The sequence below is a fragment of the Galeopterus variegatus genome, unplaced genomic scaffold (assembly GCF_000696425.1).
Source record: "Galeopterus variegatus unplaced genomic scaffold, G_variegatus-3.0.2 Scaffold3334, whole genome shotgun sequence".
Taxonomy (NCBI): domain Eukaryota; kingdom Metazoa; phylum Chordata; class Mammalia; order Dermoptera; family Cynocephalidae; genus Galeopterus; species Galeopterus variegatus.
Genome location: NW_007729445.1, coordinates 99292 through 111194, shown reverse-complemented (window position 1 = coordinate 111194; position 11903 = coordinate 99292). Strand labels below are relative to the sequence as shown.

The window sequence follows — 11903 nt, the reverse complement described above, 5'->3', positions numbered from 1 at the left end:
GACCAAAAAAAAAAAAAAAAAAAAAAAAAAAAAAAGAACAGAGCATCATGGACCTATGCCACTGTCAAAGGTTTAGGTCTATGTTGTCCAAGTCCTGAAAGGGAGGAAAAGGGCTGAAAAAGTACTTGAAGAGGTAATTACTTTAAATTTGACAAGAAATGTAAACCTACCAATTCAAGAAGTTTAGTGAAACCGAAACAGAATAAAACCAAAGATATCCACCCCAAGTGACATTATAATTAAATTTCTAAAGACTGAAGACAAAGGAAAACCTTTGAAAGAGATCCAAAAAAGCACCGCACATACAGGGGAAAAACAACCTGGATGACAACGGACTTCTCATCAGAATCCATGGAGGCCTTAATTGCACACTTTTTCAAACCGGAAGAACTATCAACCCACAATTGTAGACCAAGGAAAAATATGCTTCAGGGTGTAAGAGGAAATCAAGACATTCTCAAATGAAGAAAAATTAAGAGAATTTGTTGCCAGCAGACCTGCCCTAAAAGATGGCAGAAAGGTGTTCTCTAAATAGAAAGAAAACAAAAGAAGGAATCTTGGAACACTAGGAAGAGAAAAAGAACATGATAAGCAAAAATATGGGCAAATAAAATAGGCTTTCCTTCTCTTCTTGTTTTCTAAATTATGTTTGATGTTTGAAGGAAAAATTCTAACACTGACTCCTGTGACTTTAACGTATATACAGGAGATATTTAAAACAATTATACATTGAATGGGGAGAGTAAAAGGACGTAAAGTGAGACAAGATTTCTATATTTCACTGGAACTGAAAAAATAATGACACCATTAGTGAGTGATAAGTTTTGTAAATGTAATATAATATCTAAAGCAACCACTAAAAAAGAAATACTATTTGAAGAGACATACTCAAAAACACTATAAGAAAACAAATACAGTTGTCCCTCAGTACCTGAAAGGATTGGTTCTAGGATCCCCTGCTGATACTAAAATCCACAGATGCCCAAGTCCCTTATATAGAATGGCACGGTATTTGCATACATCGTTCTTCCAATATATTTTAAGTCATCTCTAGATTACTTACAATAACTAATACAATGTAAATTCTACGTAAATAGTTGTCATATTGTTAAGGGAATAATGACAAGAAAAAAAAGTCTGTACATGTTCAGTTCAGGTGTAACTACCATAGGCCTAACCACATTTTCGATCAGAGGCTGGCTGAATCTGCAGATGCAGAAACCGCAAATAAAGAGGGCTGGCTATAACCCACACAAAGGCAGGAAAAAGAAAACAGAGAAACAAAAACTGAGCACAAGCAGAAAGCAAAACATAAAATGGCAGAATTAAGCCCTAACATATCAATAATCACATTAAAAGTGAATGATCTAAATACACCAATTAAAAGACAAAGTAGGTTAAAAGTATGACCCAACTACATGAAACTCAAAAAATTCACTTCAACTATAATGATATAGGCAGGTGGAAAGAAAAAGGAATAAAAAGATATGTCATATAAACATTAATCAGAAAAAAAGTAGGAGAGGCTATAAAGTAGACGAAGTAGACTTCACAGCAAAGAAAATTATCAGAAACAGAGAAGGACATTACAACAAAAGAGTCAATCCACCAAGAAGAATAGCAATCCAGAGCTGGAAAATATATAGACTAATTGAATGAAAGGAGAGATAGATAAATTCACAATTATAGTTAGATGCTTCAACACCAAACAATCTCTCAACAATGGATAGAACTATACAGAAAATCAGCATGTATACAGAAGAACTCAACAATGTGATCAACCAACAGGATCTAATAAACATTTATAGAATACACCATCTAGCAGCTGAATCACAAAACATATGCCAAGACAGATCATATTCTGAGCCATGAAACAATCATCAACAAATTCATAAGAATGGAAATCACACAAAGCATGTTCTCCAACCAAATGAAATCAAACTAGAAATCAATAACAGCAAGATTACAGGAAAATCTCCAACCACTTTGAAATTAAAAAAAAAAAAAAACACTTAAATAATCCGTAAGTCAATAAAGTCTAGCAGAAAATCAATAAATGCAATGAACTGAATTAAATTAAAAATACAATATAACAATTGTGAGACATAAAGCAGTGCTGAAAGGGTAACTGATGGCACTAAAACTGCATACACAAAAAAAGGAAAATCAATAAACTCAATTCCACCTCAAGTACCCAGAAAAAGAGCAAAATAAATCCAAAGAAAGCAGAAGGAAATATCAAGAAAACAGAAATCAATAAAAATAAAAATAAAAACAGAAAAATACAGAAAATCACTGAATTCTACCAAATGTTTAAAAAATTAACACCAATCCTTTACAAACTCTGCCAAAAAAAAAAAAAAAAAAAAAAAAAGAGAACACTTTTTAATTCATTCTGAGGCCAGAATTACCTTAATACCAAAACCAGATAAAGGTATCACAAGAAAACTAAAGATCAGCATCCCTATAAATATCAAAATCCTCAACAAAATATCAGCAAACCAGTTCTGACAATTTATGAAAAAGACTGCTCACCACAACTGTGCCATAAAAGATCAGTGTTGTCCAGAGAGGTGTGTCTTTGCCCTTGAAATGTCCTGTCTGCAAGAGTGCGTTTGTTTACCTGGGGGCCTTGGTTAGTGTGGTATAGCTCAGCCTACGGAGGGATAGAGAATAAGGTCAGCCACAAGGTGGCCAACCACATCTACATGACTGAGCCCCAATAAAAACTGAGGATGACAGTTCAGGTGAGTTTCCCGGTCGGCAATGCTCTGTGCACATTTTGGAAGAAGTAAAGCACTGTCAACACACTTCCACTGGGGGAGGACAACTGGAAGTTCCATACTTGGAACTCTCCTGGATCCAGCCCTATGAGTCTCTCCTTTGGTTGATTTTAATCTGTACCTTTTACTGTAATAAACCACAACTGTGAGTATAACAGATTTCAGTGAGTTCTGTGAGTACTTTTAGCAAATTATCATACCCGAGTGTGTTCTTGGGGACCCCTAAACTTTGCAATGACCAAGTAAGCTTTACCCTAGGAATGTAAGGTTGGTTCAACATATGAAAATCAATGTCACAGACCATTACTAATGGAATAAAGAGCAAAAACCATATGCTCATCTCATAAGATACAGAAAGAGCATTTGACAAAATCCATTACTCTTCGATGATAAAAACACTCAGCAGACTAAGAAGAGAAGGCAACTTCCTCAAACCAATAGAGGGCATTGACAAAAATCCCACAGCTAACATCATACTTAATGGTGAAAGACAGAGAGTTTTCCCCCTAAGATCAGGAACAAGATAAAGATGTCTGCTTTCAGTACTAGAGGTTCTAGCCAGGGCAAATGACAATAAAATGATGTAAAAGGCATTCAGATTGGAGAGGAAAAAGTAGAACTACTGTTATTTGCAGATGACATGATCTTGTATACAGAATATCCTAAGGAATCCACAAAAAAATTTATTAGAGGTAATAAGTTCAGCAAGATTACAGGATACAAAAATCAACTGTATTTCGGATACAAAAATCAACTGTATTTTATACACTAGCAATTACCAATCTGAAAAAGATACTAAGAAAATAATTCCAATTGCAATGCATCAAAAAGAATACAATACTTAGGAATACATGTAAACAAAGAAACACAAAACTTGCACTCTGACTACGAAACATTGTTGAACAAAATTAAAGATCTAAATAAATGGAAAGTCATCCTGAACTCTCAGACTGTAAGACTTGATATTGTTAAGATGGCAATATTTTCTGTGATGGTTAACTTTATGTGTCAACTTGAGTGGGCCGTAGGGTGCCCAGATACTTGTAAATATTCTTTTTGGTGTCTATGAGAGTGTTTCTGGGTAAGATGAACATTTCAAGCAGTAGAATGAATAAAGCAGACTGCCCTCCTCAATATTGGGGGGCCTCATTCAATCTACTATAGGCCTGAACAGAATAAAAGGCTTTTAATAAGGGAAAATTCATTCTCACTGCCTGACTCTCAGAGCTGGGACATTCATCTTCTCCTAACTTCAGTCTCAGACTTGAACTGGTATTTACTCCATTGGCTCTCCTGGGCCTTCAGCTTGGCCTACTGCAGAACTTTGGACTTCTCAGCCTCTATAACTGAGCAAGCCAATTCCTTACCACCATCTCTGTCTCCTCCCTTTACTCCTCTCTTCTCCCATTCTCTCTCTCTGTGCACACACACACACACACACACACAGAGTAGTCTGCCTTTATCCACAGGGGATACATTCCAAGACCCCTAGTGGATGCCTGAAATTGCAGATTGTACTGAATCCTATATACATTGTTTTATCCTATACAGTGACAGCCTGGTAGCATATACAGTGTGGATAAGTTGGACAATGGAATGAGTCACATCCTGGGCATGTCATAGGACAGTGCAAGATTTCATCATGCTACACAGAACAGAGTACATTTAAAATTTAAGAATTGTTTATTTCTGGAAATTTCCACTTAGTATTTTTGGACCATGTTTGACTACAGTAAAAACATGCAAAGACCACAGATAAGGGGAAACTACTGTATATACCTCCTACTGGTTCTGTTTCTCTGGAGAACCCTGACTAATACACTCTTCAAATTGGTCTACAACTTCTATACAATCCCCATCAAAATCCAAGCTAAATTATTGGCAGAGACTGACAAGTTGATCCTAAGATTCATATGGAAATAAAGAGATCCAAAATAGCCAAAACAATCTTGAAAAAAGTTGAAAAAGTTGGAAGACTCACATTTCCTGATTTCAAAATTTACTACAAAGCTACAGTAATCAAAACAGTGTGATACTGGTAAAAAGACAGATGAACTGACCAATGGAATAGTAAAGATAGAGATAAACCCTCACATGCTAGTGAAATAATTTTCCACAAGGGTCCCAATACCATTCATTAGTGAAAAGGGTCTATTCAACAAATGGTGCTGGGAAAATTGGATAGTGACATGTGGAAGAATGAAGTTGGGCCCTTACCTAATACGCATATACAAAAATTAACTCAAAATGGATCAAAGACCTAAACCTAAGGGCTAAAACTATAAAACTCTTAGAACAAAACACAGGGAAATAGCTTCATAAAATTAGATTAAGCAATGACTTCTTGGATATGACATGAAAAGCCCAGACAAAAGAAAAAGTAGAAAAACTGGACTTCATGAAAATTTAAAACTTTTGTGCTTCAAAGGACACTAATAACAGAGTAAAAGGGCAACAACAGAATGGAAGAAAATATCTCCAAATCACATATCTGATAAGGGATTAATTTCTAAAATATATAAAGAACTCTTACAACTCAACCCCCCAAACCAACAACCCAATTAAAAACTGCACAAAGGACTTGAATAGACTTTTCTCCAAAGAAGATATATGAATGGTCAATAAGCACATGGAAATATACTCAACATCATTAATCATTATGGAAATGAAAATCAAAAGCAATGAGAAAACACTTCACACAAGTGTTAAAAACAGAAAACAAGTAAGTGTTGGTGAGGATGTGGAAAAACTGGAACCCTCAGTGAATCTGCTGTTGTGAATGGAAAATGGTGCAGCCACTGTGGCAGAGTCTGGCGGTTCCTCAAAAGTTAAACATGGGTGAGCACATGACCCAGCAATTCTAATTCCATCTCTAGGTATATAACCAAGAGAACTGAAAACATCCCCACAGAAACCTGACCACAAATGTTCACAGCAGCATTATTCACAATAACCCCAAAATGGAAACAATCCAAATGTCCATCAATTGATGAATGGATAAACTAAATGAGGAGTATTACTCAGCCATAAAAAGTTACTAAGTACTGACACATGTTACAACATGGATAAACCTTGAAAACATGGTAAGTAAAAGAAGCCGGTCACAAAAGGCCACGTATTATGTAATTGTATATATATATTAAGGGTTCAAAATGGGCAAATACATAGAGACAGAAAGTAGATTGTGTTTTCCAGGGACTGGGAGGAGTGGGTAATGAAGAACTGGGCTTCTTTTTTCTTTTGGGGGTGATGAAAATGTGCTGGAATTAGGCAGTGGTGATGGTTACACAATTTTGTGAATATAATAAAAAACCACTGAATTGTACTCATTAAAAGAATGAATAACATGATGTGTGAAATGTATCTGAATAAGAAGAAACATTAAACATTGAATTTAAAAAATGGTTCAAAAATAAAATAAAAAAAAGAGAATGGTTCAGAATGACTTCAGTCCGAGGAGACAAGCGCACCCTCACCTGCTCGTAGATCTCAATGGCTTTCTGATACTGCTCAAGCTGGGCAGCATACGCCGCCACCTTCAGCAGACATTTGTTAGCTGAGCTAAAACAAAGAACAGAGCAGAGTAAATAATGATCCAACAGAAAATTAAAAGACATACACATGGACCCCACTACAACTGCATTTGGTATAGTCAAGTGTGCTCACAGCGTATCAGGTAGATTTGTCTTGTACCATACACAATAAAACCCATTTAACTATATCGAGAAATTTAATACTTGCCTGTTAGATTCTTCTCCTTTGTAATAATCAGCAGACTGTTCATAATGTGCAATAGCCTAAAAACACACACACATTTTATTCTCAAACAATTCATTTGAAGAGCTGCATTTAAAACACACATTTGCATAGGTATTTTGTCTATAAATAAACCTATTCCAAAAGCAAACTTTTCATACCTCAGCCTACTTTATTTAGAGAATACAAGAAAGCAAGCACTCTGGAAGACTCCTGCTGGTGGCAGAAGGCTTGCTGTCTGTCCATCAAAATCCCCCACCCCCCCAACAAATGCCCAACTACATGGAAGCTTCCCAGCTTCCACTCAGTTAGGGGTAACCATGTGACTACTTCTCTCTGATGGAATGTCAATGGACATGCTGTGGGCACTTCCAGCCTTGGGCCATACATATTACTTTGCATCCTTCTCCAGGTCTTTTCCACTTCTAGAATGGAACAATCATGTCCAAAGTGCCACTGGAAGCCACAAACTGAAGACAGCAGAATTCTACCAGCCTGATTCCTAAAGAACTACAGAGGATAGAATGTACCCCCAACCATAGTGTCACCACCATTGCCAAACCCACAACAGTTACAGTGGATTGTTCTTTTAGAGAGATATGAAGCCCTACTATAACTTAGGTCTACAACTTGCTATAGTAGTACAGACTACCCTTACTAGTACCATAAGTGTCATCTAGAATAAAGGTGCTGCCTTCAATTTGAAACGAGTGGCACTCAATTAACAAGTGAAGAGGAAATGGAGGTTGCAGGCTGGAAAGCAGGAAACCCTTGTCATGCTGTGGCAGGTAAAATCAAGCTTGTGACAACTGGGAAGGTAGAACACATATCTACTGGAGCCCGAAACTCTGGAAAGTGTGTTTTGCTGTTTTCAGCAAGGTTTTATAAGGGCTGGAATCTGAAAGAATTAGTCGGTTTACAGGCAAGTATGAAAGGTAATAGACAAAACCCAGAGATAAGGGACTCAAAAAATCTGGAAAACCAATGGTAAGATATAAGTCCAGGCAATGCTTTAAACTGGGGTCTGGCAATTTTTTTTCTATAACAGGTCAGATAACAGCACAAAGGCAGCTATAGATGACACATAAATAAGTGTGGCTGTGTTCCAATAAAACTTTATTTACAGACAATGAAATCTCAGTTTTACATGATTTTTATATGTCATGAAATGCTTTGTTCCCCAATGATTAAAAAATGTAAAAACCATTCTTAGCTTGAGGGCATACAGAAACAGGAGGGTTTGCAGACCCCTGCCTTAAATTTCAAAGGTTTCCCAATAAACCCAAAAGAAGGAGCTAGCACTATAGGAAAATCAGATTAAAGGTACTGCCTGTCTTTCCACCAAAGACCATTATTTCAATGGCTTCAAGGCAGCTCCTAATGAGTTAGGAGTTAGGCATACGGACAAGAAAACAACAAATAAAACAAAACAGGCTCAGAACTATGTTGGAATACCACTCTGGTGATTGTTACTTGAACAGGGAGCTGACTGGCAGCAAAAACTCCCACAAACTCCCAGGCCTAGGACTTCCTGCAGGCAGTAGCAGTGAGGACTAACACAGCACCCCACAGAACCTTCACCTTAAAGGGTCTTGGGAAAACAGATACCTTCAGTGTGTTTGAATGATTATATTTTGGGTCTACTGTTCCAGCCATTTAGACTACCCTAACCAATATACTCCCCAAACAAACATATTTTCTCAGCATTATTTATAATAGGAGAAAAGCAGGAAACAATTTAGGTAGTTAAATATAATGGGCTGCTGTGCTAAGGTTAAAGTTAGTGGATGAAAGCATTGATGTAAAAAGTTCTTCATATAATATTAAATTTAAAAACATAGCTATAAAAGAATAGCTATCGTCCTCTTTTTGGAAATACATTGCAAATACACTATGTTCCTCTTTTTGCAAATACATAGTCGGATACAGAAAACATCTGGAAGAATATACTGCTTTGAAATACTACTCAGAGCCATCACATACACACACATGGAATTATCTGATAAATGTACATCTTCTCACACTAGAGTGTAAGGTTTCTGAGGGCAGGTCCATGACTGTTTTGCTCACCATTATATCCCTGTGCCTAGCACATGCCTACCATACAGCAGATGCTCACTAAACAGATGTTAAGTGAATGAATGTCAACTGCATCACAAACGAAGGTCCCCTATTAAACCATTGCCACTATCTTGATTAATTTGTAATACCCAGGAAACATTTTTCAATGAATTTATGATTAATCAAAAATAACCTTTGAACTGTCCCCAAGTGTTTAGCATCCTTTTCCATTATAATAAATGGGATAAGGCACGAGATACTTAACCAAATCTTCTCTAAAGAGTTTCTGATTATATAACTTCTTTCCAGGGCAGAGAATGTAGCTACTTACCTCCCTAGTTCTTACAGTACCAGTACTCAATGAATAGGGTTGAGTTGAACCATATGTAACTGCTGTTTCAGAGGTTAAAAAAAAAAAAAGGCCAAATGTTGGCAATTTGGTTTCACTTAATACCTACTGTTGTGAGTTAAATGTGCCCCCCAAAAGTTCATGTATTGGAAACTTGACCCCCATTGTAACAGTGTTAAAAGGGTAGGAAATCCAATTATGGTATTTGAAATGTGGGGCCTTTAATGGGTGGTCATGGGCATGGTTCTGATGGCTTTATAAGGAGAGTAAGTGAGAAGGTTAACTCTCTCTTGTTCGGCCTTCTCACCATGTGACACGCTGGTCACCACAGGACTCTGTAGAGATTTCCTACCCAGGAGAAGGCCCTCACCAAATGTGTTGCCTGTACTTGGGAATTCCCAGCCTCTGAAACTATAAGAAATAAATTACCCAGTTTCAGATATTCTGTTATAAGCAAAAGAAACAAATACACTTATTAAACAATGGCACTGGCTCAAATGTTAGAAATGTAAACTACAGCTACATTTATCATAGTAAAAGAAATTTTTTTTTTCCTTTTTGTCTTTTTTCGTGACCAGTAATGGGATCGCAACCCTCAGTGTCATGCCCCTACCGCGACCGGCAACGGGATCGCAACCCTCGGTGTCACGCCTGCACCGCGCTCAACCAGTGAGCGGACCGGCCTCCACATGGGATCCGAACCCTCGGCGGGAGCGCCGCCGCACTCCCAAGCACCACACTCTACCAAGTGCGCCACCGGGCCGGCCCAAAAGAAAAATTTTAAGTTTGGTTTTTAATAACACTAATCAAACCAATCAAATTCCACAGTTTTCCCAAGTTTTGACAGAGATTGGACTTGAAAGGAAAGCATATCTGCCCATTTAACAGACGTTTCAGAGAAAAAAAAAAAAGATCGGCCACAGGTTACCTTTGGATGACCTTGGTGTTTCAAACACCAAGTTTGAAATTTTAACATGTAGGGAAATTTACCAGGCACCGCAGACCCTTAATAACTAGAAATCTGCCCACTTTACCTGACAATTTCAAAGACTATAAGAAGTATCAAAAGCAGAACACAGACACCAATAACAATAACACACATAACAATAAGTATAGACACTAAGACAAGCTGATTTTCCTGTTACTTAAGTAAAGTGCCAAAGGGATTGCAATCTTCCTTCTTGGGGAACCTGGATGAATGCTACAATGCTGGAGAACACATGGGATCCTAAAATAAGAAACAAGGCTGTTATGGCTGTGACATCATTGGTATTCTATCTATCTTATTCATTTATTTATTTTTTTAAAAAGATGAGCAGTAAGGGGATCTTAACCCTTGCCTTGGTGTTGTCAGCACCACACTCTCCCAAGTGAGCTAACCGGTCATCCCTATATAGGGATCTGAACCCATGGCCTTGGTGTTAGCAGCACCACACTCTCCCAAGTGAGCCACGGGCGAGTTGGTATTTTAAAGCAAATAAAACATTGGTATTTTAAAGCAAATGTAATTTACAGGATTCAAGCTTAAGAATCTACTGTGTAAGTGAAATAGCCTTAAATAATCTTAAAATGGGATCGGTTCTTTTAGAACAAATACTCCTAGACAGAACCTAACAAACCTGCCATATACTCTATCCTATGCTGTAAAAAGGGGTATTAAATCAGGTTCTTCAGAGGCTGAAAACAGAAATGAGTCATACTTCCTCCGGATCATTTAAAAAGCCATGTAAAGAAGACCCATTTATTATGTGGTTCAGTATTTTACTTCATAAAGTAAGAGAAAGAAAGTGAGTTTAAGAAACAACACACTTCAACGTCTAGTAGCTAAAATCTGTGAATGAATCAGAGAACAGATATTGGGTAGTATTAAAAGGAAAGAAATTCATTTGTAACAAACCAGATATAAGATACCTTAGGTGTAACGATTTTTCAAACATGAACTTCACACACCAACAACCACAATTTAACGAGTCCAACCAAGCACTGATGTTTCTAAACACAGGAGCGCAAACAACAGGGAACACAAGCTAACCCTGTGTGTGTTCAGTAAAATGTCCTTCTTCAGTTGATTTTAAAACAAGACATATCAAGGAAAGAAAGTGCCACCTAGTGGCCAATACACAGAATGGGGGTTTTAGAAGCTGCCAGGACAAATCAAGTTTTTTAAAAAGGGAAAAAAGAGGGCACTGTGGATCATTTTATCCACCCCCAATTTTATGGAGACCCATCTGGTGGTGTGGCTGACCAGACCATGCCCTGCCAGCAGAAATGCCACAGCTCTGCAGGTCCTGTCCCCAGAGAGCTCTTCTCACCACCTTGGAAGAGGAAGCTGATGTAGGAGCCTCTGCTAGCAAAGACGCTGAGCACAGTGCTCATCCCCTGCAAGACTCACTCACCCTCAGTAAAGATACTATTCCCATCCCAGACATTCTGACCAAACAAATACCCAGCCACGCTAGGTCTGTCTCTTTCCTGTTACAGCATCAAAACCACAGCAGGGAACAAAGGAGGGCTCAGCTCCAGGCTCTATCATCTTCCTCCAGGATCCAGATAACCTTCCAAAGAGGAGGTACACATGCAATTGCAATGCACAGGGTGGCTCTGATTTGGTCAAGATCACAGGGTATCCTCAGAAAAGCATGGCAATTATGGGGGAAATTAAAAAGGCCAAATAATAAATTTTATATAACATGGTGTATAAGTCCGTTTCTGTTGCTTATAACAGAATACTCAAAATTGGGTGATTTATAAAGAAAATGAAAGTTATTGCTTACAGTTTCTGAGGCTGGGAAGTCCAAAGTCTATTTGGTTGTGGCGACAGTGACCCAGGGGTCTAATGCTGCATGATAGTGGAAGGGGAGAGGGGGACAGGGAGAGAGGGAGAGAGGAACATAGTGGGAGAGAAAGGGATACAGGGGGAGAGGGGGAGGAGGAAGGAGGAGAGAGGGGGGAGG

At 38.0% G+C, this 11903-nt stretch overlaps 1 protein-coding gene across 1 annotated transcript in view; it reads right to left on the bottom strand.

The window, feature by feature from the left end:
- NAPB (N-ethylmaleimide-sensitive factor attachment protein, beta) overlaps positions 1–11903 on the bottom strand; it is a 46944-nt gene that overhangs the window by 11539 nt on the left and 23502 nt on the right. The window contains exons 6-7 of the mRNA XM_008584685.1: positions 6525–6580; positions 6260–6344 (exon numbers count right to left, since the gene is read on the bottom strand). Coding sequence (XP_008582907.1) covers positions 6260–6344; positions 6525–6580 — 141 coding nt within the window. The remainder of the gene's footprint in view (positions 1–6259; positions 6345–6524; positions 6581–11903) is intronic.